General features: G+C 42.0%; 1 protein-coding gene across 1 annotated transcript in view; it reads left to right on the forward strand.

Moving 5' to 3' along the window:
• Positions 1-25,679, forward strand: part of LEMD2 (LEM domain nuclear envelope protein 2) — a 592,375-nt gene that overhangs the window by 294,411 nt on the left and 272,285 nt on the right. The window contains exons 6-7 of the mRNA XM_044076486.1: positions 4,509-4,654; positions 9,626-9,727. Of these exons, the coding sequence (XP_043932421.1) occupies positions 4,509-4,654; positions 9,626-9,727 (248 nt within the window). The remainder of the gene's footprint in view (positions 1-4,508; positions 4,655-9,625; positions 9,728-25,679) is intronic.

Raw genomic sequence — 25,679 nt, forward strand, 5'->3', positions numbered from 1 at the left:
GCCACAGCTATTTTGCAAGGCATGTTGACAGCTCCTGCTTCCTTATGATTTGCCAGCCTCCCTTACCTCTGCTTTGGGATTCTACCCAATAGTTAGGACTGCAGCAATGTGGAATGAAGAACATAGTACAGTTTTGTACCTACCATAAATGTAGATGTTCGAGGATCCACATTGCTGCAGTCCAATTTACCCTCCCTCCTTCCCCTCTGTGTTTAGGAGTGGTTGTGTGGGTGAGGTTATACTCTTGTAATTTTGTATATATTGTACATATTTTTGGTGCAGGAGTGTTTGGTGTTTTTGGTTTTGACCTTGTCTTTTTAGGGTCTTCTGACATCTGGGGCAAGAAAAGACTGAGGATATGACGTCGGTCATGCGCATTAGTACCCTGACGTCCTGACGTCAGACTAATGCGCCTAGACCGACGTCAGCCATATACTTTGGTATTCGGGCCGACTGGGACAGCGGACTACCCAATAGTTAGGACTGCAGCAATGTGGATCCTCGAACATCTACATTTATGGTAGGTACAAAACTGTACTTTTAATTGTTTAATTAGCAATATAAATATTGAATATCTCAAGTTGTGCAACTTAAAGTGCAATGATGCCAAGTCACATGTTTTTTGAAGTATTAAGTACATATGGAAATACTGCTTATTACAATTACTGACAAACAACTGGAAATCTCTTTAATATAAGAAGATATAAATGGACATTGACAATTGATTTTCCTGTCTCCCATTTTGGTATTTCACACCATACCCCTCATTAGCATGAATGCCTTTTAGTTATGAAAATATGAACTTAAATCTGAAAATAAGTGGCAAACAGAGATTAATTTCTCCACTGCAGGACATCCTGGATTAACAACTGTAGTGCCATTTTTGTAATAAACCCGTATCCTTTCTAATACTGCCCATTATACGTTGGTAAGTCTCTTACTTAAGGAAGCCAGACCCAAAATGATTTGGATACCTTAAGGAGCTATGGTTGTCAAGTGGGAACTGTGTAGTCGGGCACTGTATGCATGAGTGACTTAAATACTAGTATGGGTGCTGCTGGCAAGTTAAAAGGGCAGTGTAGAAATGCTAAAGTCTTTTGAGGATGTTTGCATTTTCTCTGTAGTAGCATTTCCTTGGAGTAAGTATTTTAAAGGGTTTGAAAGTTTGGTGGAACTTTGCCCCCTTCAAAAAGCATGTGCCATATTTTTGATTTTATATAAACTGCTGTATATATTCACTATAAAATTATTGCACGATTAATGATTTCCATTTTTACTGTTTTTCTTGTGTATTTTTGAGATTTTTCCAGAGTCTGTTTGCATGTGTGTAGCTACTGTCCTGTCTTATTATTTAGCATGCTCTGATCAGTGGAGATGGAATCATGGCTGAAAAGAATGAATAGGCCAGCTAAGCCTACCTAGTGATCAAATAGTAAATACAGTGTGTGTAATAATTTACAGACGTGTGTATGTGCACATATGTAAACTTTAATATTTTAACAAAGGCTTGATAACCTTTTGGGTTGAGTCTGTAGTATGGTTAACTGGCTTGTTGTTTGTCTGTGTGTGCAGAGTATCTAGGCTTCCAGAAATGTACATACATGCATGTCAAGCATTGAGCAGCGTCCCTTGTGTTATCTCTGGCTGCACTACCAGTTATAGCCACCAGATGGAAGTCTAAGTCTGGGGAACAGCATCCTTGTTACCTTTCAGAAATTGTCCTCTTCGTAATGATTAGCAGAACAGAAGAAAGTCCTGTCTTGTTCTCATCTGGTTCTGTAGACCTGCAGACAATGTTATAAGGAACAGTGTATAGGTGGTGTTTCGTTGGTGTGATTTGGCATCATCACATATATGCTTTTAAACCACCCTTGTCCTGGAAATGTGACTCTTTAGGTATAGCTCACTGATTGACTTTAGTTTGTGTTTGAGAAAACTGTGAAAGTGTTTTACATCTTGGTTTGTAAAGAGTAGCATCAGCTTTATAAAACTGGAGAAAACTCATTTAAGATTCAGTCATGACAAAGATCATACTTCATTTATTTTTCCAGTGTTCATGTTTCCTTTTAGCTTTATGCCTGAGATTGCTGTGCAAAACAGAAATGCTGTTCCCGGACTTTTTATCCTTTACTTGTACTAAACCCTGTTATGTTCTGTGTGCAGACTTATCATAAATATATGTACAGACAGACTGACACACAACTAAATATACTGTACTGGCAAGCACTCAAGATAAACAGCTCGGTGACCATAGTTGTGGAAACTTGATCTCTGAAGAGTAATTCCGTCTACGTTAGCCCTTAAGTGTGCTAAACATGCTTTGGTCAGGGGATGCAACTTTTCGGGTCTATATTATAAGATCGACATTTGAAAACATCGAATAACATATGGTCAACACCATATGGTCAATGTCTTCAAACATCGACCTTATAAAAAGACAAAAAAAGAAAGAAGTACCCTAACGGGCAGGGGGGCAAGCACCCCTGCAAACCCTCTCGTGGGCCTCTCACACCCCCTGCTACTTAAATATACCAACGCCGAGACCACACTACATTGCAGTAAACGGAAATCTCCCCTTACGGAGATTTCCGTTTACACGCTCGAGATTCTGAGCGTTCGATATTCTTGTGTCGACAATGTTAGATTTGACATTGTCGGCTTTCGATAATATAATATAGACCCAACTTTTCCAGGGTATATTTGCATTTCCCTTTTCCCTTGATATCTTACGTTGCTTTCTTCCATTTTCATTTTTCTTCTTCTCACTGATCATATTCTGTTAGATTTTAATGACCATAGGCTGCATTTTTGGATGGTTCTTCGCATGTTTTTCCTTTTCCCTTTAGGAGTTCTGAGCATACGTCAGTGACCTTATTTACCTCTCTTTCTGGTACTTGGCTGTAATTTGAGAATTTCGTTCCCAATTGAAACGTTCTCCTTCTGTTAGGGATTCCTGCACTTCATTCTGGCTGAGACTTTTTCTTTGGGCATTAGAGAGAGGTTCTCCATCATCATCATAATCATCTTTTTGCTTCTTGTCCATTAGAGGTTTGGATCATCTCATACTACTGACAAGTGAGATTGTTGTAGTACTCATGCTGACAGATGTAATAGGTGTATAGCTTGGGATTTTAGCATGACTCAGATCATTGTGATGTTTTTGCAGATTTTAATGAGGCTACATTGCAAAGGAGAAGGTAGCAGCTTTGCCCCGATCTTTGCTTCATGTTAAAATAAAGTTCTCAGCTGGGCCCCTCTCCCTTGGCCTTCACCTGTGTTGCTTCCACAGACAGGCACTGGGAGTTGCACCCTTCTGTCCAGCCTTCTCATTATGTAGTAACGCTGGGCCCTTCTAGGCCTTCTCAGTCTAAGAACCCTGTTTCTTAAGCTTGATAAGTCTATTGCACAGTTGACTGTTAAAGCCAGATGTGCCAAGTTAGTTAAAATCAAAGCAGGAGCAGGTGTACAAGTACCCCACATACCTCAGAGGCTTCTCTAGTTGTGGTGTAGTCCTCATTGTAGCAAGCATCTTCAGTATTATCTGATCAGACCCCAGATCACGGGGGCATTAAATTCTCCCTTTCTAGTTAAGTGGTTTTCCTGTCCTTCCATTCAGTTATGCTAAGTATTGCAGTGATGTTCTGGAACTTAGCATCAGCAGAGAGATTTCGTCCCTTCACTTACTCAGTCCAGTTGAGCTTCCTGTATTGTACAAGATTGTTCTGGTCATAGAGAGTTTCTGCTGCATCATGTGGACAACCACAGGTAATGCAGGTGTTCTATAGACAGGTTTAAACACTGTGGTATGTTCATTGCTAGTCTGCATTTCTTCTCTCCCAGACGTGTAGAAAGATATCACCAGGATTCTGCTGGCCTTTGTCTTTCACTGGGGCAGAGCATTGTTTGATGGGTCTGCACTGTATGCCTTTGCAAGCCACTGTTAGTTGGTCATTATGTTCAGGTCTAGGTCTTCATTTGAGGCATCAATATTCAAGGGTTTATTCACATGGCCCACCCACCCAAGAAGAATAGATAAGGACTTGGCCGTAAATGCTAATGAGATTGAATTCTCCTTCACAGAAACACAATTTGTGTAGTTACCATAATGATAGATCTGCCTAGAGAATTTGTTCTTTCTTAATCTGCACCCCTTTTGGGATGGGGAAGGTCTGTTGGTGGACTTAATTTTTATATTCACATTAGCTTGATCAGAAACTAGAAAATAGATGAAAGGCAAGGTACCCATGTGACCTAAAAAGTTATATGTACCAGGCTGAGCATGTGTGGCTTGCCAAGTCAAAAGGTTTAACAAAGACTGCATTCTCCAAGCATATCAGTAAGTACCTAGCTTTCATTTACTTTACTGTGCTTTGTTGTCCTTACTCTCCTTAGGGTATCAGGAGTTGTAACAGTAAAAGTAACTCTTGTTTGATGTAATTGCATTACCTGGGAGGATTACTTGGTGGCATAAGTGTGCTTCATCTGTTGAACATACCTTCTTTCTTCAGGTTGATGAACAAACACCTCACTGAAGTTACTACTGACGTTGAGTTGGTGAAATGCCTAGAATCTACCAGCCCACGGATGGGTCTTGGCTGTCGAATTCGACAGACAGTCTACAGTGTGCTGAAAAGCATGTTTGCCTTTGTACTTGGTAAGGGTGAATTTATTTCTCGTGGTGTAATTCTTTTCATATATTCACAATGGCATACCTGTTTTTAAATATTCACAATGGCAGTATCTTACTCCATGAGCTGACAAGTACTGTTATTATAAGAAAGTGATTGTGAAGTAACCACAACAAAAAGTAAATTCGTTTTGTTGAGCATGTTTTCTGCCATCAACTCTGTGTGTAATGGACTGGAATGCTGTTCACTTTTACTGTTCTCTGGTGCAGTTGATAAGAGTTTGGTAACAGTTTTGAGTTGCTGGGACCCAAAGTCAGCTGAGGTGAGTTTTGAACACGTACTATAGGTAGTAGAAGTGGTGTTTTGACCAGGCTTTTTGGTACTAAGACAGTGTGGTGAGCCATGAGGGAGCGGACTCTATTACTGAGTGGCAGGCTATCCTACCTCAGGCATGTACCTTGAGATTTTCTGTAGCGGCGGGCGAATGAAGTGTATAAGCCATAAGTATTTGCACTGGTCATACTGGGCCTGTGCTTTCAGCTGGAGCCCATCTCTGGAATGTTTTGGATATGTAGAACTGTGACTTGTGCCTGCTCCGCCTGTCAAGAGGGAACATTATTATGAGGATTCCATTGTGACAGGTTATCATAATGCTGTCACCCAGTCACACAGACAGGGTGAGCAGTGTCTCCTGAATAGAGTGCCCAACGAGTCAGATGCAAGAGGGATAGCACTGGACTTAACTCTGCAAAGTGCATCTGGTTTACCGGCCAAAAAAGTTTTGGCTTGTTCAGTGTCCTGTTCACTTGTAAATGAAGCTGAGGAAATAGTGTCTTAATAACCAAGTATTATTAAAGATGAAAAGTTACATAGCTGGTTTTGTTACTGTCTTTTTCCTAATAATTGATGAATTAGAGCAGAAGAGAGAGGTGTGATAGAATATGCACAAACTATGCCAAATGGTGCAGGGAACCACTATATAAAAAAAACACCAAAAATCCAGCACCAAGGAAGTCCAAAAATGCATTTGATATCAGTCTAGTGCTTTACAGCTTAGGAATAGGGGAGGGAATGTTATTGCTGTTGTTAAAAGAAGAAACACAGCAAAGCAGAAGTAAGATTTACCTTCCGTTTTTGTCATTATGGAACATTCTAAGCTTTTTCCATTTCTGCGTGTTAATTTAATGGTGTGGCTGGTAGCACCGTAGTAAGAATACTTTTGTTAACATTTAAGTAATATTTTTGCTTAGCTGAAAGACAAGATGATAAGTCAGGTAAATGGTATTAGATAGGGAGACTTAAAATGGAGAACTGAAGCATTACTTGTTTTCCTTAAATGTTTATCAGAATCTGAGATTTCCTGATGTTTCGAGCCATGATGATTAAAGGTATAGCACAAAGTTAAGTAGATGTCTTTCTCATAGTTGTCACAAAGCCACTGGAACACAGAAGTGATGTAATACTTTTATTAGATTAATATAGGTTTTGCATTTACTCTAGCTTTCAAGCAGGTTTGAGCCTTTCATCAGGAGTTAAGTTGCTGATGTTAGACACGGTGCTTAAATATGTACTTGTGCCTAGAAAGGAAATACATCATTTATTTCCAGTTGACTAAAAAAAAAGAAACTTGAAGAATGCTAGTGTGGAAAAAATGCGCAGCTTGGATGCATCTGATAACTGTACTGCAGAGAATGACTGTGTGTTTGTGTGTGTTTGTGTGTGTTTGTGTGTGTTTGTGTGTGTTTGTGTGTGTTTGTGTGTGTTTGTGTGTGTTTGTGTGTGTTTGTGTGTGTTTGTGTGTGTTTGTGTGTGTTTGTGTGTGTGTGTGTTTGTGTGTGTGTGTGTGTGTGTGTGTGTGTGCGTGTGTGTGTTTTAGAGAGAGAGAGTTTGAGCCTGAACTTGTAGATGGACAGGTCATGCCATGCTCTACAAATCAATGTTTGGCATGTTACATTGCGTCAGTGTTCATTTAGCTGAGAAGGTAGCACTCAAAGAAACTGCTCTGACAATTAGACAGTAAGTCGTAATGCAGGCAGTATGTAGGGATATTAGTTAATCAGACACGCGCGCACACATAAAATATCAGTATCTGAGATAGCCAAGCTGCACATTTTTTTCTACACTAACATTCTTCAAGTTTCTTTTTTTGAGCCAGTTAGAAGTAAGTGGTGTACTTTCATTTCCTTCCCTTTCTAGGCACAAGTGAATATGTAAACGTTGTACCTAACATCAGTAAGTTAATACCTCTAGATAAAAGACTCTTGTCAGCTCAAAGTTATTGCAAAAGCTACATTTGTTCAATAAAATAAATTGCATCATGTCTGTGTTCCAGTCTATTTGTATTTTCTTTAAGTGGACCAAAACAGTTTTTCTTAATTTTTTCTTCCATCATAGTTGCCAATAATTTGTAACTGTCTTCTAATTAGTCAAACTCAGTCATGATTAACATTTCATGTATATACCTAGCCTGCAGCTGAATGCTATTGGTGCATTAGACTGCAGCTGTGCTTCCTGTTTATAATTGTTCTGTGTGCACATTTTATGTCGTTATCCTATGGATGCCTCACCAACCACCAGGCACATGCCCATCCTGGGCATTTACAGTTTAAGCTGTTTAAATCTTGCACCTAAGGCTTGCCTTCTAGAATGTTTGTAATAGACTTTATTGTCTCATAGCCAGTCTGTTAGCCTCTGTGTATGCAGTAACACTGTGCTGTCTGTAATACCCTCACCATTTAACTCTCAGTATCTGACGGTATGTGACAGAAAATTGAGACTGCTCTAATACAAAGGAGAGGGTCTCTGTGCATGTACCCTTGTATCCTGTCTTGGCTTCCTCTCCCCAAGTGTTTTCATTCAGTTCTTAGATGCAAGATGCTAAATTGCTTCTCTTGGATTTCCGTAATAGCTAGCTTCCAAAACATCTCCTTAAATTTCATTACATAAAACTGCCCTCAAATACAACCAACTATTGCAACTTTTGTACTCTTAAAGGAGTATAGTTTCACACAGACATATTACTTTCAAACTTAAACAGATGTTTTTGGAAGAGGCCTCCCCCCTTACACCTCCATGAACTTTACAGTACCATTATATCCGTTTTTCACTAGGCCATTTAAGCATGGGGAAGAGTCCTCAAAATTGGACACTTGCACTTATTAAACCTTTCTGTAAGGGAAAGGGCTGCAGGACAAACCCATAAGCTTACTTTCGTGTTGTGAGAAAATAATGGAGAAGGTTATTTTGGATAAGTGATTGTCAGGATTGAAAAAGATGGGACTTGAAACCATATGTCAGCATGCATATGTTGAAAATAGATCTATTACTACCTGTCACATGGTGCTCTGTAAGAATATAATAACAGGTATGAATGAAAAATTTTGCTGCAATGTGATTTATATAGATTTAACTTCTGCATTTGGCAATCATGCACAAAACATTGATCAGTAAATTAGAACAACTAGGTGTTGATGTACTCTTGATAAGGCGGATAGCTGCATGGCTTACAAATAGGACATGGCAAGTATCATATAGCAATTGGAGAAGCGAAATTCATGGTTACAGTCAAGTGTGTCCCACAGGGCTCTGTCCTAGGCTCACACTTGATTAGATTGTATCTTTCGGATCTATATATTTCATCTGAGGTTATCTACAGTCAGTATGCAGATAACCTGAAATTGTTACATGTTACAGATTGGGCATGTCTGCAAAATAACTTGAATAAATTGACCATGTGGGCACAGGAGAATAATATGCTGATAAATACATCAAAAACTAAGTATATTAGATTTGAGAGACATAAACTGAAAGGTGAATGTTTAACACACAGTGATTGAAAATGTAGATTTATTTATGGACCTGGGTGCATGGGTGGATCCAGCATTGAGTATTTCTAATATTGCAACCAAGTGGTTAATTACATTTAGAAAACAGAAAGCTATATTAAAAGATTTGTAACACTGAGGGAATTGAAAATTATGAAATCATTGTTTGTAAGTTACATTATACCCAAACTAGAGTATGTAGTAACAGTACGGAAACCTTATAAGAATACAGCCTGTATATTTCTACATATCTAAATCAAATTTGTGGGTCACATTTGGGTTGCACGGCTAGGCTTATAGGGGTCCTAGTGGTTGTCAGCCTGGTTTACACCTCTGAACAAGCATGAGTAAACTGGAAACAGTACAGCAGAAATATACCAAGGGCATCCATGGATGTGAACATTTTAAGTCATTATGAAAGACTAAAATATCTGAATTTGTACAGTGTCTCATTTAGATATTTAAGAGGAGAACTTATAGAGGGCATTTAGAAACAACTACCTCTGTGAATGTTTGGGGTTATTAAAAAAGTAGTAGAGAATTATCAAACAATCTATGTAGAAGATTATATAGGAATGAGAAGTGTACTAATTAGTTCTTTGAGAGAACAACTGATGCATTGAACAGACTACCAAATTACATTAAAGCAAGTACTAGTTTAGATATTTTTAAGAACAGCCTGGGCACTTATTATGGGAGTAACTATTTTGGTATATTGGTAGGCTAGTAGGGCATTATTGCCTGGCCTGAAATATTTGCTTGTATGCATCTGGAAGGCCTCAATCCCACACACCCCCTTTTACTTTATTATTCTTAGTCTAAAGGGATTGCAACTTATGGAGAAAGAAAAAAATAAGATGACTTTTTCTCTAAAATGTCAAATACACTAAAATGAGAGGCTTCGAACATCGCGGTAACAAATAGTGAGCAGAAATAAGAAAACCTACCGTCAGACATTTTTGCCCAGGCTGATGTAACCCAAACAAGCTGTGAATCTGAAGAAAAATACCTCCTCCTAAGATATTTTGCTGTATTTTGAGTAGCTTTTTAGTCCCAGTTTGTCCACAAATTCGATTTTGAGTTGAACCTGAACCTTTAATTGTATGATATAATTTCAGCTGTCTTGGACGTATTGCATATTGCCATTTTATTATTGCTTTTATTTCACTGTAGTTCTTGGAGCTCTGTGGGGAGCTCTGATTCTGTTGAAGTACCGGTGGAGAAAGCTAGAGGAAGAGAAGCAAGCCATGTATGACATGGTGAAGAAGATCATTGGTATGTTTACTTCCCACACATTATTTAGCTGTTCTGTTTCCATCTTTATTGTGGATTAATATTTGTAACGTTCACTATTGTTTCATTTTTATCACATTGCTGATGTCCTTTATAATTTTTGTAGTTTTTGCATTAAAAAAATGTGTAATTGCAGGAATGCTGTGAGACCACAGCAAGAGTTGATGACCTTTGAACAATATGTAGATGGTGACTTAACTTAAGTATGTGGTTTTACAGGGCTAACTAAATTGTGCACAAATGTTGTATAACGGAATTGTATAAAGTTGAAAATATAATCGTGGAGCATTAAATGGTCTGTTTTACATATAAATAAATAAGGCACAAAGCTGAAATTACATATAACAACTAGAGATGCTACATAAAATGCATGAGTATATGTTACAGGTGCAAAGCAAAACACTTCCTCTATGTTTTGCAAGGAGACTGTGACCCCCTTGTTCACTTTTGCACTTCCTCCAGTAACTAAATGTACTAATTTGACCTTGGAATCGCGTGTATTAAATGTACTGTGAGTCCAATGTCACCAGTCCATCAGAATAAAGGTAGTAAATTTTGACATTAAAACCAGCTAACCATGCTATTACATGTTCTTGACGTGGATGCCAAGAAATTCTTCTCAAGCAAAGCTGGAGAGGTGACTCTTGGCATCCATGTCAGGAACAGACTAAATTGAATGATTTGCATTGGAGTCATTCGTTTGTGGTATTGCCCTATCGTTTGTTTTGGACTTTTGGTTCTTGTCGTCTCTATAAATTGAATCTGATGTCTGTTTTCATTCTGTCCTCAACTGTTGGTTTGGATCCAGTCCTTCGATCTGGACTCTGCTATTACTAAACCTTGTGGGCCCAAAAATTCTCCCCTACCCATAATGCACCAACTCCAAACATACCTCAGATCTCATTTGTTGCTTTTTGAGAAAGATGAGGTAAGCCTGAACTCTCAAGCGTTTAAGATAAGGGTTTTTTTTCTGCGTATTTTAGTGTGTGTGTGTGTGTGTGTGTGTGTGTGTGTGTGTTTTTCACTCTTTTTTACACTCGGTGCAACTCTTTTATACCATTGTTGGTAATATTCTTCCTCTACTTTCTATATTGTCTTTCTTTATAGTGTACACATCTATGTGCAATTTTTCTCGCCATAGTTGGTATTTCACTCCCGTTTTCCTCTTGTTTTGTATATATTAAAAAAAATACTTTCCCCCTTTTTATTTTTTATACTTTCCCCCTTTTTATTTTTTATCTTTAGAGATGTCATGTCTGACAATGCGTTGGCCGATTTCAAAAACTCTCAGAAGTCTGGGCACAAATTACCCTTATCTGATGCCCATCCTTTGTGTATATTGTCTAGGCCGTCAACAGTAACAGGAGGATTTTACTCTGCAAACATTTCAATCCAAGGGCCTTAGTAGATAGGAAAAATAAATTAACATTAAAAGGTTTGCTTCCATCCTCATTTGGAGAAGGCTGTCTCTGGGGCTCAGTCCCCCCAAAAGAAAATTAAGTAGACCTTGGCTAAGTCTCCAAGGTCATCTACTACTTCAGCGGCTTCATTGGAGCAGCCCATGAAAACCTCTAAACCATATATAAAATCTGCTCAGATGTTTCTGTTTCACTGTTGCAGTTATGACTGTAGGGTTCTTCCCTGCTGGCAGGCAGTCCCCGGTCGGCCAGAATCCCAAAGTCTGGGTCCGGCGTCGGCTGTTCAGCCATGCTCCCTGACGTCAGAGCGCCAGGAGTACAAAGCTGACAGGCAACGCCATGTTCTCCAGTCTTTCTTACCGTGCGGTGATAGCAGTTCGCATTTGCCGGTCGGCTGACTCCTGACAATTTTTGCTAAACGTACTTCAGTCCGAAGACTTTCTTCTCCTACTCAAAGCTAAGTACCCCGTTGAAACTTTTTCTTGCTCCAGTCCGATGTCAGAAAAAGTTAATAATTGTATTTCATGTGGGAAGCAAATACCTCATAAGGATTTTCATTCTTACTGTATTCCTTGCTTAGGCCCTGACCACGATGTAGCTAGTTGTCGGTTTTGTGCTAGATTCAATCAACGTATGAGTAAACGAAGGTACGATTTTGCATTTCATTACTTCGGTAGGCGCTTTAATTACAAAATGTCATCGGATTCGGTTCCGGCTACCGGAGTTCACAAATGACGCAAGGATAAAGACAGGCCTCCGAGGTCCAAATCGGACTATATTGTACAAGCAGAGCCAGCTTCAGGTTCGGCCGTCGTCAGTGAGGCGCTTTTGCAGCCCCTGTCGGCCATTTCGGAACAGATGGCCGAAATGGACTCCCACGAGGAGCCAACTAGGCCTTTGAATATTTCTGTTGCAGGACCTTCGGACAATGCTCCTTCGGATGGGTCTGGAGCCGCTGTGCAGGTACCGGCTTCCGAAGGGGTTTTCAGGCCTACTCAGCTTCTAATAAAGGCAAAGACAAAGGCAAAGACTCCTTCCAAATCAAAGATTACAGCTCAGGCCTCTTCTGCACCCAAGTCTCAGAAACAGTTACTTAAGATGGCGGAGGACTTACTATGATTAGGGGTTCACATCCCCCTCCAGATAAAAGGCCAAGGCAGGAAGTGTATTATGACTCCTCTGATCAGGCTTCTGTTTCTTCAGTTTCTTCTTCTGACCAGGAATATTCTTTCCCTCCTTATGAGGATTCTGATGCTGAGGAATCCATTCCTTCAGCTTCTCCCCCTGAGGATTTCTCTTTTGGGGAAACTTTACATGAAATGAGGGAACATTTTCACTGGGAAGGACAGGAGTACTCGGAATCTAAGAAAAGACTTGGGGGATTTTCATCTTCTTCCCCAACATAGACCCCTGGCTATCCCTCCTATTTTGGATATTGTGGATGATGCTTTTTCGGAGGCTAACTTAACTCCGGACTCTTTTCCTCCAGCTCCTGTTAAGCCAGACAGATATTATAGGGTTCCTGATTCCCACCAGTTTTTATACAAGAATCCTACTGCTGATCCTGAAACCATTTCTCAGGGTCCTAACGGGGCTAAGGCTGCTACTGCTAAAACCCCCATTCCCACTGAGAAGGATTCCAGATCTTTAGAAAGATGGGGCAAAAAAGTGTACACTTCTGCTACTTTATCTGTTAGGGCTTTAAACTGTCAATTTCATATGCTGAAATACCAGCAATTTCTTCTGTCTGTTTTGAAACAAAAGCTAGCTTCCATTTCTGCCTGTGCAGATGATAAGGAATTACATGACTTAATGCATGCCATTGAACAAGTTGGGAAGCATGGTTTACACTGTGGATTTGATGCCTTGGAGGCTTCTTGTAGGGCTGCTGCCTCTGGTACAGTCATTAGAAGGCATGCTTGGTTAAAGGAACAAAACTTGCCAGATCAAGTACAAGCTAAGTTATTGGATGCTCCTGCTGAGCATAATGTTTTGTTTGGACCTAAGGCTGAAGAGGTGATAAAGAAGATGGAGGACAAGGCAAAATCCATGCAAACGGTTAAAGATTTCTTACAAGTACAGCCACCCAGATTTAGTAGGAATTGGCCTACAAAAAATTGGTCCTTTCCCAATTCAGACAGGCCTCAGAGGGGTAGATACAGACGCTCCCGAGGAAGGCCTCAAACGCAAGCCGCTTATAGACCAAGACAGTGGACTGCTTCCACCCCTAGGGGAGGAGAGGACAGGTCACAAGCTCATAGAAAACAGGCTCAATGACTCCCTCTGTTGGGCTGCAGGAACTTCTTGCCTGGAAGCCCCACTCGGAGGAAAACTTTCTCTTTTTCACCTAAATTCGACTCGTATAACCCAAGACAAGTGGGTTCTGGATGTGGTTTCAAGAGGTTACAGATTCCATTTTCATAGCCTACCAAGACCAAGCGGATGGCCGGATCTTCTAAAACATCACTGGTTAGAGGCCTTAAACCAGGTGGAGGCTCTCTTGGCTATGAAAGCCATAGAACTGGTTCCACTTTCAGAGATGGGACAAGGTTTTTACTCAAGGCTCTTTCTAGTCCCCAGAAAGCAAAATTCATGGAGACCCATTCTGGATCTGTCAGTCTTGAACACTTTTCTCGAGATACCAAAATTCAAGATGCTTACTCTACAGCAGCTACTTCCAATGCTGACCAAAAATGCATGGATGGTAACTTTGGATTTAAAGGAGGCATATTTACACATTCCCATCAGGCAGGAATGCAGAAAATACCTCCGGTTCAGGGCCGGATCAAGGCACTATCAATTCTCTGCCTTTTGGATTGTCTACTGCGCCCAGGGTCTTCACCAAATGCCTGGCTCCAGTAGTAGCTTATTGCAGACTCAAGGGAATTCAAATTTACCCTTATCTGGACGATTGTCTAATTCAGGCAGACAGCAAGGATGTCTTACTCCAGCATCTAGAATTTGTTCAGAACCTTCTCAAGTTCCTGGGATTCTCTGTAGACATAAAAAAAGTCAAATTTGACACCCTCACAACAGATAACTTTTCTGGGTGCTCTTCTAAACACCACAACCCAGATGGCATATCTGACATCCGAAAAACAATTACAGCTGGCTTCAACTTTCAAAACCTTGGCAACTTTAACTCCGCTTTCTGCAAGGAAATTCCTGCAGGCTTTGGGTTACATGGCCTCTTGCATCCTTCTCGTACCATATGCAAGACTACATATGAGGAAAATTCAGTGGTACCTAAAAAGTGTATGGTCTCAGCATTGCCAGAGTTTAGACATACAGATCACCGTCCTGCCTTGTCTCCAAAAGGAATTCCTTTGGTGGTCCAAGGCATGTACTCTAAACATAGGAAAACCCTTCAGTCTGCCTCCAGCCACTCGGATACTAACCACGGACGCTTCAGATTATGCATGGGGAGCCCATTTTCAGGGCAACTGTCTGCAGGGCCTTTGGACAAAGGATCCGAAGCTCCTGCATATCAATTTCAAGGAAATGTTAGCCGTACAGAACGCTCTATTGGCTTTCAGGAATATTCTACAACCAGGACAGCTACTGATACGGACAGACAACACCACAGTTATGTGGTACATAAACAAGCAAGGGGGATCTCATTCCTATCCCCTTTGCAGACTAGCCATGAATCTATGGAACACAGCTCTAGCTTGCAAACTGGACCTTCAAGCTCAGTTTCTACCAGGGAAGCAAAACTTCCTGGCAGACAGTCTGAGCAGAAACCTGTCAGATCCACACGAATGGATGCTGGACACCGAAATATTCAGGATGATTACAGCAGTCTAGGGATGTCCTCACAGAGACCTCTTTGCATCCCACCTCAATCATCAACTACAGATTTTTTGCACCAGGACTTTCCACGAACTAGCTTGGAAAGTGGATGCAATATCATTCAGTTGGAGAAACCTCTCGGGGTATGCCTTCCCGCCTCTACCTCTTCTTCCACGGGTGTTATTAAAGATCAAACAGGACAAGCCCAAGATGATAATTTTGCTGGCCCCAAATTGGCCTTGACAATTTTGGTACCCAACTCTGAAATACCTTTGTCTGGAGCCCCCTTGGGTATTACCACAGACTCCGAACTTTCTGTCCCAGCACTAGGGTCAGGTTCTGCACTCCCATGTCAAAACTCTCAGCCTGGCGGCCTGGTTAATCCAGGGTCTTTGATTCATTCTCTCCTACCCAAGCAAGTTATGGATGTCATTTTAGAAGCCAGACGTCCTAGCACTAGAAAATCTTATGCAGGAAAATGGAAAAGATTTTGCTCCTGGATGCAGGCTCAGGATTCAGATCCTCTTATTCCTAACATTCCTCTGATTTTACTTTACCTGACAGACCTCGTACATAAGGGTCTCTCTTTCTCTTCCATAAAGATCCATGCTTCTGCTATTTCTGCTCATTATAATACAGACCCTCCTATCTTTTCCCATCAGCTCATGAGACAGTTTCTCAGAGGAGCTAAGAACTTAGCGCCCCTAGATCTCCTCCCATTCCTGCTTGGGATCTCAACTATGTTTTGAAAAAACTCACCTTACCTCCTTTTGAGCCTGCTGCCACTTCTGACATCAAGTTTTTATCTTGGAAGACAGCCATTCTGTTAGCTCTGACCTCTGCCAGGAGAGTTTCGGAGTTGCAAGCTCTCTTGGCTGTGGAACCTTGTATTATTTTTCATCAAGACAGGGTGTCTTTAAGGGCTAATCCTACTTTCATGCCGAAGGTGGTTTCCAAAGTGGCTTTAAATCAAACTATTCACTTGCCAACTTTTTTCCCCAGTCCTCAAAATAAGGGGGAAAGGATCTTGCATTCCTTGGATGTACACAGACAACTACGTTTTTACCTGGACAGAACCAAGGACATTAGGAAATCAGAGCAATTGTTTGTTTCTTATGCTTCAAGTTCCCAAGGTAAAGCCATTTCAAAACAGACCATTTCTAAATGGATTGCTCATGGAATCAGATTTTGTTATTCACACCATGGAAAGCAAATCCCAGGGAGTATAAGGACTCACTCTACCAGAGCTGCTGCCACTTCAGCTGCCTTCCTCAGGGGAGTTCCTACCAAAGACATTTTGGAAGCTGCAACTTGGAGTTCAGTGCATACTTTTTACAAGCACTACAATCTACCTCTCTACTCTACGTCTAGGGCAGGCTTTGCTTCTGCTGTCTTGCAGGGCCTTTTAGCCGCCCCCTCTTCTTTATGACCACCTCCCTTTTATTCTGCTTTGGGATTCAACCCTACAGTCATGACTGTAACAGTGAAACACGATGAACATAGTACAGTTGTGTACACTTACCATAAATGTAGATGTTCGAGTGTCTTCATTGTTGCAGTCTGGGTTTCCCCTCCCTCCTGTCCCCTCTTATTTTTTCTTTTGTGTGGTTCCCTTCTTCACCCTTCTTTTGAGGTGTATTTGCAAAGGGTGTGGGATCTTACTCATTTTGGAGCACCTGACATCTGGGGCAAGAAAAACTGGAGAACATGGCATCGGCTGTCAGCTTTGTACTCCTGGCGCTCTGATGTCAGGGAGCATGGCTGAACAGCCGACGCCGGACTCAGACTTTGGGATTCTGGCCGACCGGGGACTGCCTGCCGGCAGGGGAGAACCTTACAGTCATGACTGCAACAGTGAAGACACTCGAACATGTACATTTATGGTAAGTGTACACAACTGTACTTTCCTGTCTCCTTCAGATCCTACAAGGAAATCTTCAGATCCAAGCTCTTTGGATCGGATCCGAAGATTCTACCAAGGATGAGATATTCTCCAAAGTTGGATCCAGTTCCTTCTAGGTTCCCTATTCTTTCCTGGAGAGATGCTGATGTCCTTCAAGAATGCAACTGCAGTCATAACATATGGGTTGTCCTGCCTCAGGCAGCCCTCGGTCGGCCGGATTCCAAAGTCTGGGTCCGACGTCGGCTGATGTCGCATTTCTCTCCGACGTCAGAGTGGCTGGAGTATATAAGCATCAGCCGACTCCATCTTCTTCAGTCTTTCTTGCCGCGCGGTGCCCGAAGCAGAAGCAGTTCGCAAGTGCCGGTTGGTCAGCTCCTGTATTCTTCGAAACCGAAGTCATCAAAAAAGCTAAGTACCCCGTTGGGGACCTTTTCTTGCCTCAGCCGATGTCAGAAATCACTGAAAAAGTAAATAATTGTTTGTCTTGTGGTAAACAAATACCTCATAAGGATTTCCATTCTTACTGCCTCCCTTGCCTTGGCCCAGACCACGACGTCTCGGCCTGTGCCGCCTGTGCTCGCTTCAACAAGCGCACTCTCAGGCGCCGGGCGGAGTTCGCTGAAGACTTTTTCGGCTACAAATTTGATTATACAATGCCGTTGGAACAACCGACAACGCATACTCCTAAGAAACGAAAAGACCGGGACCGACATCCTCGGCCCGCGTCTTCCACCGACACCACGCCAAAACTTACCGCGAGTGCCCCGGTTCCTTCTGAGGCGGTTATTCCACCGCTTCGAACCGAAGACACCGCATTATCGACGCCTCTGATTCCGGAGGCCACTCCGACGCCAGTTATTGATTTTCCTCCAGATACTGAAACCGAGGAGATGCCCGAGACCATTGCTGTTGATAAGGTCACTCCTGCACGTGGAGCGGCTAGGCCTCCCATGTCCATGTCTGTCAAGGCCTACACACGTGCTAAGGCAGCCAGCAAGACCAAGCATCTTACTGCTAAAACCTTACTTCAGCCCTCTCCTGACACTCGAATCATGTCTTTGGCCGCAGATTTAATCTCCCTGGTCAGAGGTTCCCAGGCCCATCCAGAGAGAGAGGATCCCAGCCTCCTCCTGATAAGAGGCCCAGGGTTGAACCCTCTGACCCTCTTTCTTCAGATGAAGATTCTGAGGACTCTGTTCACTCCGAAAGCCAGGAAGAGCCCTTCCAGGCCTATGAGGATTCAGATGCAGAAGACTCCATTCCCTCGGCCTCTCCTCCTGAGGATATTTCTTTTGGGAAAGTTCTGCATTCCATGAGGGAACGTTTTCAGTGGCAAGGCCAGGAATATTCAGATTCCAGAAAGCGCCTTCGAACATTCCTTAAAAAAACCCCAGCACAGGCCCTTAGCTATACCTCCTGTGCTTGATGTTTTAGATGATGTATACTCTGACTCCAGTGTTACCCCTGATATCCTTCCTCCAGCTCCTGTCAAGCCTGACAGATACTATAGGGTCCCAGAAACCCATTCTCATTTCTTTAGGGCCCATGCTGTTGATTTAGAAACTATTTCCCAGGGGCCTAAAGGGGTTTCAGCTACCACCTCCAAAAATCCTTTGCCTTCCGACAGGGAAGCAAGGTCCTTAGAGAGATGGGGGAAGAAGGTTTACACCTCCACTACTTTATCTATGAGAGCTCTCAATTGTCTCTTTCATATGTTTCAATATCAGGATTTCCTGTTAGATGATTTACAGAAAAAATTGGCCACTCCTGAACCTTTAGATAGGAAGTCTTTGCAAGAGGCTGTTCTCAGCAGGTTAGCAATCACTTTCTTCAGTGTGGATGTGATGCATTGGAAGCTTCATGTAGGGCAGCTATGATAGGGGCGGTCATTCATAGACATGCATGGTTAAAAGAACAACTTTTACCAGATCATGTTAAGGCAAAACTTCTTGATGCACCCTTGGAAAAGAACAAGCTCTTTGGTGCTAATGCTAAAGATGTGTTAAAGTCCATTGAGGAAAAAGCCAAGTCAGTTCAGACAGTCAAAGATTTCCTCCAGGTTCAGCCACCTAGATTCAGCAGGAACTGGCCTTCTAAAAATTGCTCCTTTCCTAATCCTGAAAGATTTCAGAGGGGCAAAAACAGGCGTGCCCGAGGAAGAGGGCAATACAGAGGATCCTTCAGGGGACGACAATGGCAACCAGCAAACCAAAGAGGTGACACAGGGGTTTCTCCTGCCCCGCAGGGACAATCTCAATGACTTTCCTCTAGTTCCGCTTACCAAGGAGCAAACAGAAGCTCCCTTGGGTGGAAAATTATCTTTGTTTTCAAACAATTGGCACAAACTGACAAAAGACAAATGGATTTTGGACATTATAGACCACGGTTACAGGTTTCATTTTCATACCTTGCCAAGAAAACAGGGCATGCCAAACCTTCCACAAAATCAGAGGACAGAGGCTATCGAGCAAATTTCTCTGCTTGCTCAGATCAAAGCAATAGAAAAAGTTCCACTACAAGAACAAGGTCAGGGATTTTATTCAAGACTGTTCCTTGTTCCAAGAAAAGAAACTCGGTGGAGACCAGTACTGGATTTGTCCGCTTTAAACACCTTTCTCATAGTACCAAAGTTCAAAATGCTGACTCTACAGCAACTCCTTCCCATGCTGGGCAAGGGGTCTTGGCTGATTACTCTGGACCTCAAGGAGGCATACCTGCATGTCCCTATCAGACACAGTTGCAGAAGATACCTCAGATTTCTTGCAGGGCCAGAGCATTATCAATTCTCAGCATTGCCATTTGGCTTATCTACTGTGCCCAGAGTATTTACGAAATGCCTGGCATCAGTAATTGCTCATTGCAGGCTCCAGGGGATTCAAATCTACCCATACCTGGATGATTGCCTCATTCAAGCGGACAGCAAACTAACCTTGACAAAAAACTTGAATTATGTCATACACTTGCTACAGGCTCTGGGATACACAGTCAACTTTCAAAAGTCAAGACTTCAGCCATCCCAGCAAATAACCTTCTTAGGAGCCAAACTAGACACAGCCTCTCAAATGGCTTACCTGATAGAAGACAAGCAAAAGAAGTTAACTCATTACTTCAAATGTTTAGCAAAACTCACCCAGATGACTGCAAGGAGATTCCTACAGGCCATGGGTTACATGGCATCCTGCATTCTCCTGGTTCCACTAGCAAGACTACACATGAGAGAGCTTCAATGGTACCTAAAAAGCTTATGGTAACACAGCAACAACCTAGAAGCAACTTTACCGCTCATTCCATGTCTTCAAAAGGAATTTCTATGGTGGGCCACAGCAAGCCAGTCAAACACAGGTATGTCATTCAAAAAACCTCAGATAACACAGACCATGACCACAGACGCCTCAGACCTTGGATGGGGGGCGCACATGGAGGGCAGATGTATTCAAGGGCAATGGTCTCCAAAGGAAACACATCTGCATATCAACCAAAAAGAAATGCTGGCAGTAATGCATGCCATCGAGGCCTTCGGACAACAACTTCAACAAGGCCACCTACTAATACGGACAGACAACACCACTGTGATGTGGTACATAAACAAGCAGGGGGGGCACTCATTCTTACCCCCTTTGCAGACTGACAATGAATCTTTGGGAAAAATCACTGAGTTTAAACATACAGTTACAATCCCAGTTTGTTCCAGGCAAAGACAATGTTCTGGCGGACAGTCTAAGCAGGAATTTCCTAGACCCCCACGAATGGAGGTTACATCCAGACATCTTCATACGACTCACCTCGACATGGGGCAGGCCAGACGTAGACCTATTTGCCTCCCACCTCAATCATCACCTACAAAAGTTCTGCTCAAGGACTTATCATCCACAAGCATGGAAAATAGATGCTCTCTCATTCAACTGGAGCTCCCTAATAATCTATGCATTTCCACCTCTGCCACTGATGACCACAGTGTTACTAAAGATCAAAGCAGAGCAGCCGAAGGGGATCCTAATAGCTCCAGACTGGCCAAGACAACACTGGTACCCACTACTACGGAGCATATGTCACAACAAAACGTGGGCCCTTCCTCAATGGTCCCAACTTTTGACTCAACACAACTTCAGGACAGTTCATCCCAACATCCAGACGCTACAGCTAACAGCTTGGGAGATCCCATAAATAGCCTCAATTTACCTCTCTCCAAGGAAGTCCAGCGGATACTAACAGAAGCCCGCAGACCATCCACCAGAAAGGCTTACTCAGCCAAATGGAAGAGTTTCAGCATTTGGAATGCCAACAAGGGTCATGATGCATCACTTTTGAGCATTCCACTCATTCTGGAATACTTGGCAGATATGCTACATAACGGACTCTCATACTCTTCTATAAAAATACATGCTTCAGCTATCTCAGCTAGGTACAACACTGATCCACCTGTATTTTCACATCCTTTGTTAAGGCAATTTCTTAGAGGAATCAAGAATATAAAGCCCGCAAGAAAGGCACCAGTACCAGCTTGGGATCTCAATTTTGTCCTAGAAAAATTGACTCTACCTCCTTTCGAGCCAGCAGCTTCTGTGGATTTACAATTTCTTTCCTGGAAGACAGCTTTCCTGCTGGCCATTACCTCAGCAAGAAGGGTTTCGGAATTACAGGCCCTAATGGCAATACCACCGTTCATAACTTTTCACAGAGACAGGGTCTCCTTACGAACCAACCCTACCTTTCTACCAAAGGTGGTATCTAGGGTTTCTTTAAATCAAGCAATTCACCTGCCTACTTTCTTTCCCAATCCTGAGAACAAAGGGGAAAGACTGTTACATACCTTGGACATACACAGGCAACTTCGCTACTACCTAGACAGAACCAAGACCAGTAGGAAGTCTGATCAGCTTTTTGTAGCTTACGCCCCTTGAGTACAAGGAAAAGCAATTTCCAAACAGACAATTTCAAAATGGATTGGACATTGCATCAGATTCTGCTATTCCTTTCATGGGAAGAGTGTGCCAGCCAATGTCAGACCACACTCCACCAGAGCTACAGCCACCTCTACAGCATTCTTAAGAGGGGTGCCTACAAAAGACATTCTAGAAGCTGCTACATGGAGCTCCGTGCATACATTTTCCAAACACTACAATCTCCCTTTATATTCCAGATCCAGAGCAGGCTTTGCTTCGGCAGTCCTGCAGGGATTGATAGCTACACCATCCCTTTCTTAGTGCATACCACCTCCCCCAGCTAAGCTATGGTATTCAACCCATATGTTATGACTGCAGTTGCATTCTTGAAGGACATAGTACAGTTTTGTACCTACCATAAATGTAGATGTCCGATAGATATGCAACTGCAGTCGGGTTTTCCCTCCCTCCTTCCCCTCTATGCCTTGGGTCCACTCTTCTCCCTGTTATCCTTAGCTGGGGATATCTGTTATGGTGTATCTGTTTATTGCTTATTTATTTGTATGGAAACCTATTATTGTCTTCCAATTTGATTACAGCCTTCCTTGGAGGGCACCTGGCATCTGGGGCAAGAAACACTGAAGAAGATGGCGTCGGCTGATGCTTATATACTCCAGCCGCTCTGACGTCGGAGAGAAATGCGACGACAGCCGGCGTCGGACCCAGACTTTGGAATCCGGCCAACCGAGGGCTGCCTGAGGCAGGACAAACCCATATGTTATGACTGCAGTTGCATATCTGTCAGACATCTACATTTATGGTAGGTACAAAACTGTACTTTCAAGGTCACCATCATACCTCTCAACCTGGAATCACAAAAAATCTGGACAAGGCCCATGAAAAATAGGTATAAATCTGTATGCTGACTAACATCTAATTTGCATACATAGTTATGTAACCCCACCCACTTTAATGGAATTGTGGGATACCAACTTTCAAATGCAAACTGAAGAACAGACCATCAAAATGTAACACCAGTGTCCCCGTCCAGCCATTCCAATGTCCCATTACCTGGCTATTTCGCCCCATTTACCATAAACACTAATGTGTGCAAACTGCTTTGCTTATACAGTGATTATTTGGATTTTATTTTTACATTTTGCAGCACAACAATTCACAAACAGACATTTGCTAAACAAAGCAATACTGTCTCACAATGAAAATAGATTTGGCATTAAAAATTTTCTGCTCTTGAAACTCACATTTATTGAAACCCACACCACATCCAAAGAAAATGCATCTGGCCAGTGGTGGATAAGGTTTACCTTTGGGCTGTTTTCAAATCATTGGCCCCTTGCACACAAAACAAGAAACATACATGTGTTATTTTCTTTGATACACCTTCCTGAGTTTATTAAGTTATATTCCTTGTATAATACAGCACACTTGTTAGACACTGCGCATTTTAAATTTATCGTTTGAACATTTTTCCAGTAGGCTGTACTCTAGTCAATGAAACAAAATGCACGAACTAATAATGAAAAAACTGCCCAATTCAGAACATTTCCATCATAAAAGCCTACTTCCACACTGTAAATAGAATGACAGTAGGGTAAGCCATAGGCATCTTGTACAGCTTCTCTCACTTATTTTCAGTTTCAGTGTTTTTTTTTGGGGGGGGGCAAAAGGTCAAAAACCAAGGACACTTTAAACATTGATTGTATATTTTTGGAAAGTTGCTAGCATAAAATGTTGTGTTACCACCATGCATTTCACTGGCAAGTCTTGAACTACAGTCAGAGCAACATACCCGTATGCCAAATAAACAGTTTCCTGAAAAATAGGAAGACTGAAACTTAATGACTATCATTTAGTGAATTCAGTTCTCACTTCTCACCATAGTTGTCAACCTCTTAGCACAAAAAACTGGACAAAGCCAATAATGGGGGGATGCAAATCAGTTCTCACTTCTGACTCACCATAGCTTTCAACCTCTTAGCACAAAAAAAATGGACAAAGAAAGCCAGTAATGGGGGAATACAAATTATGCTTCTCACCATAACTCTCAACTGTTAGTACAATAATCTAGACAAAGCTCACAAGTGGTGGTGGCTAGGGACTTTAGGCTTTTTTTACTCTGTACTGAAGCATTTTAGACTGTTTTGCTATTTTTTAACTTTACTGTCACCCATAATCTTTGAGGGAGAATCCATATGCTGTGCAGATGCGGCTTTCCTTATATCTAAACCAACAGCCTCTTCCATCAGTTGAAAGCTCTATCAAGGCCTTTCCCAGCTCAGTACATGCCTTGGCAATAAATAGTTTACTTCCAGACAACATCTCAGCCTTTCTCCAGTGAGTAGTTCCTGCAGCTTCCAGAGTAAATCATGAGAGAGTTCAAAAGCTTAAATACCTTGCATGATCCCTGACCTTACATCTTCTGCAAGCATATGGACTGTATAAAAGATAAAACTGTCTGTGCAGGAAACATGCCTCAGAACTACTCAGTTCCTCACAGACTAACCCCCAAAAAAGTGCAATGAAAAGAGGTATTAACTCCTATCCTAGAATGCTGTATCTTTCTTCTTTCCTTGACTGATTCAACTGCAACTAAGCCCCAAGTTTCTATAATAAATATGCATTGTCATAATTCATTCTTCTAAAAGAAACACCAGCGTCTCACCCTTTCTAAAGCCAACTGTCTCCTAGGCCTCGAAAGGCCCACCTTCATTTTCTTAACAATCAACTGCAAACTCCTTTACACAGGACACTGTCTGTCTCTTAGGAAGACCCTGTCATTGTGGCCAGTCATGCATTCCCTTCACTTAGATCAGGCAGACCTGGATTCTTTGTCCATTTTTAAACACACGCTTACATCAGAAAGCAAGACTTCCACTAGTTGTGCTGCAGCATGTGGAATGCCATCATACCACTGATATATAAACTTTAGATCCTCACTACATTTCAATCGGTATTGAGGTTACCGTTTTCATTGCTCTCTATTCTCCTAAGTTGACCCTGTCATCTCACTTTTCCACAACTTTAGCTGTCATCATTATCTAGTCTCCTAACTTGAACCAGTCATCTCACTTTTCTAAACTTCTACTTCCTCAAGCATCCCCTCCAATTATCTGTTTGCAAAATTAATCATTGGGATTTTTTTTACTGTTGCTGCAGATAAGAATAAAAATTTAGTTCTTAAAAACACTGAAAATATCTCCATGAGATGGGTTGCAATAGAAATGCTGGACCATGTTATTTTTATATATATATATATATATATATATATATATATCATTGTATATGTGTGTGTGCATATAAACACACACGCACGCACACACACACACACACAGAATTCCTTAGTTGCTGCGTCTCCAGAGACCGTTCCTAACATAAAATATGCTGTCGGAGTCCGCTCCTAACATAAAATAATCCATAACCGCTGCCTTCCCACTGCCATTTTGCCGATAATCCCCATTAGAAGAGTGCCATCCATTTCCGCTCACGTTTGAGCAGACCAGGCCAGCTGGAAATGTGCATGACGTGAGCTGCTTGAGCTCAGTTCTGACTGGCTAATAGCCCTGACAGAGCTGACGTCATCGTGCACGTGATGACATCAGCTCAAACAGTGCGAAAATTGAGAAATTAAAAGAACAACAGAAAAAAAATTGGAAATTAAGGGGTGCCACTCAGCAATCGTGGCACCCCTTCATTTGGACCCCAAAACTTGGTGAAAACCAAGTAATTCGGTATGGTTGGGAGGTATGGTCACCGTCCCTTGCCTCATCTCTTTCTTCCAGAAGTCTTACCATAAAAACAAAAAAACGCACTTACCAAGGGCTTCTATGGTTGAGTCTACCTTTATTGAAACACACACAAAATATTGAGCGTTTTCATCCCAACAACCTGGGATTCTGGGTAGTGTGTTTTTTTGTTTT

The sequence above is a fragment of the Protopterus annectens genome, chromosome 7.part0 (genome assembly GCF_019279795.1).
Source record: "Protopterus annectens isolate FY-2018-M chromosome 7.part0, PAN1.0, whole genome shotgun sequence".
Lineage (NCBI taxonomy): Eukaryota > Metazoa > Chordata > Ceratodontiformes > Protopteridae > Protopterus > Protopterus annectens.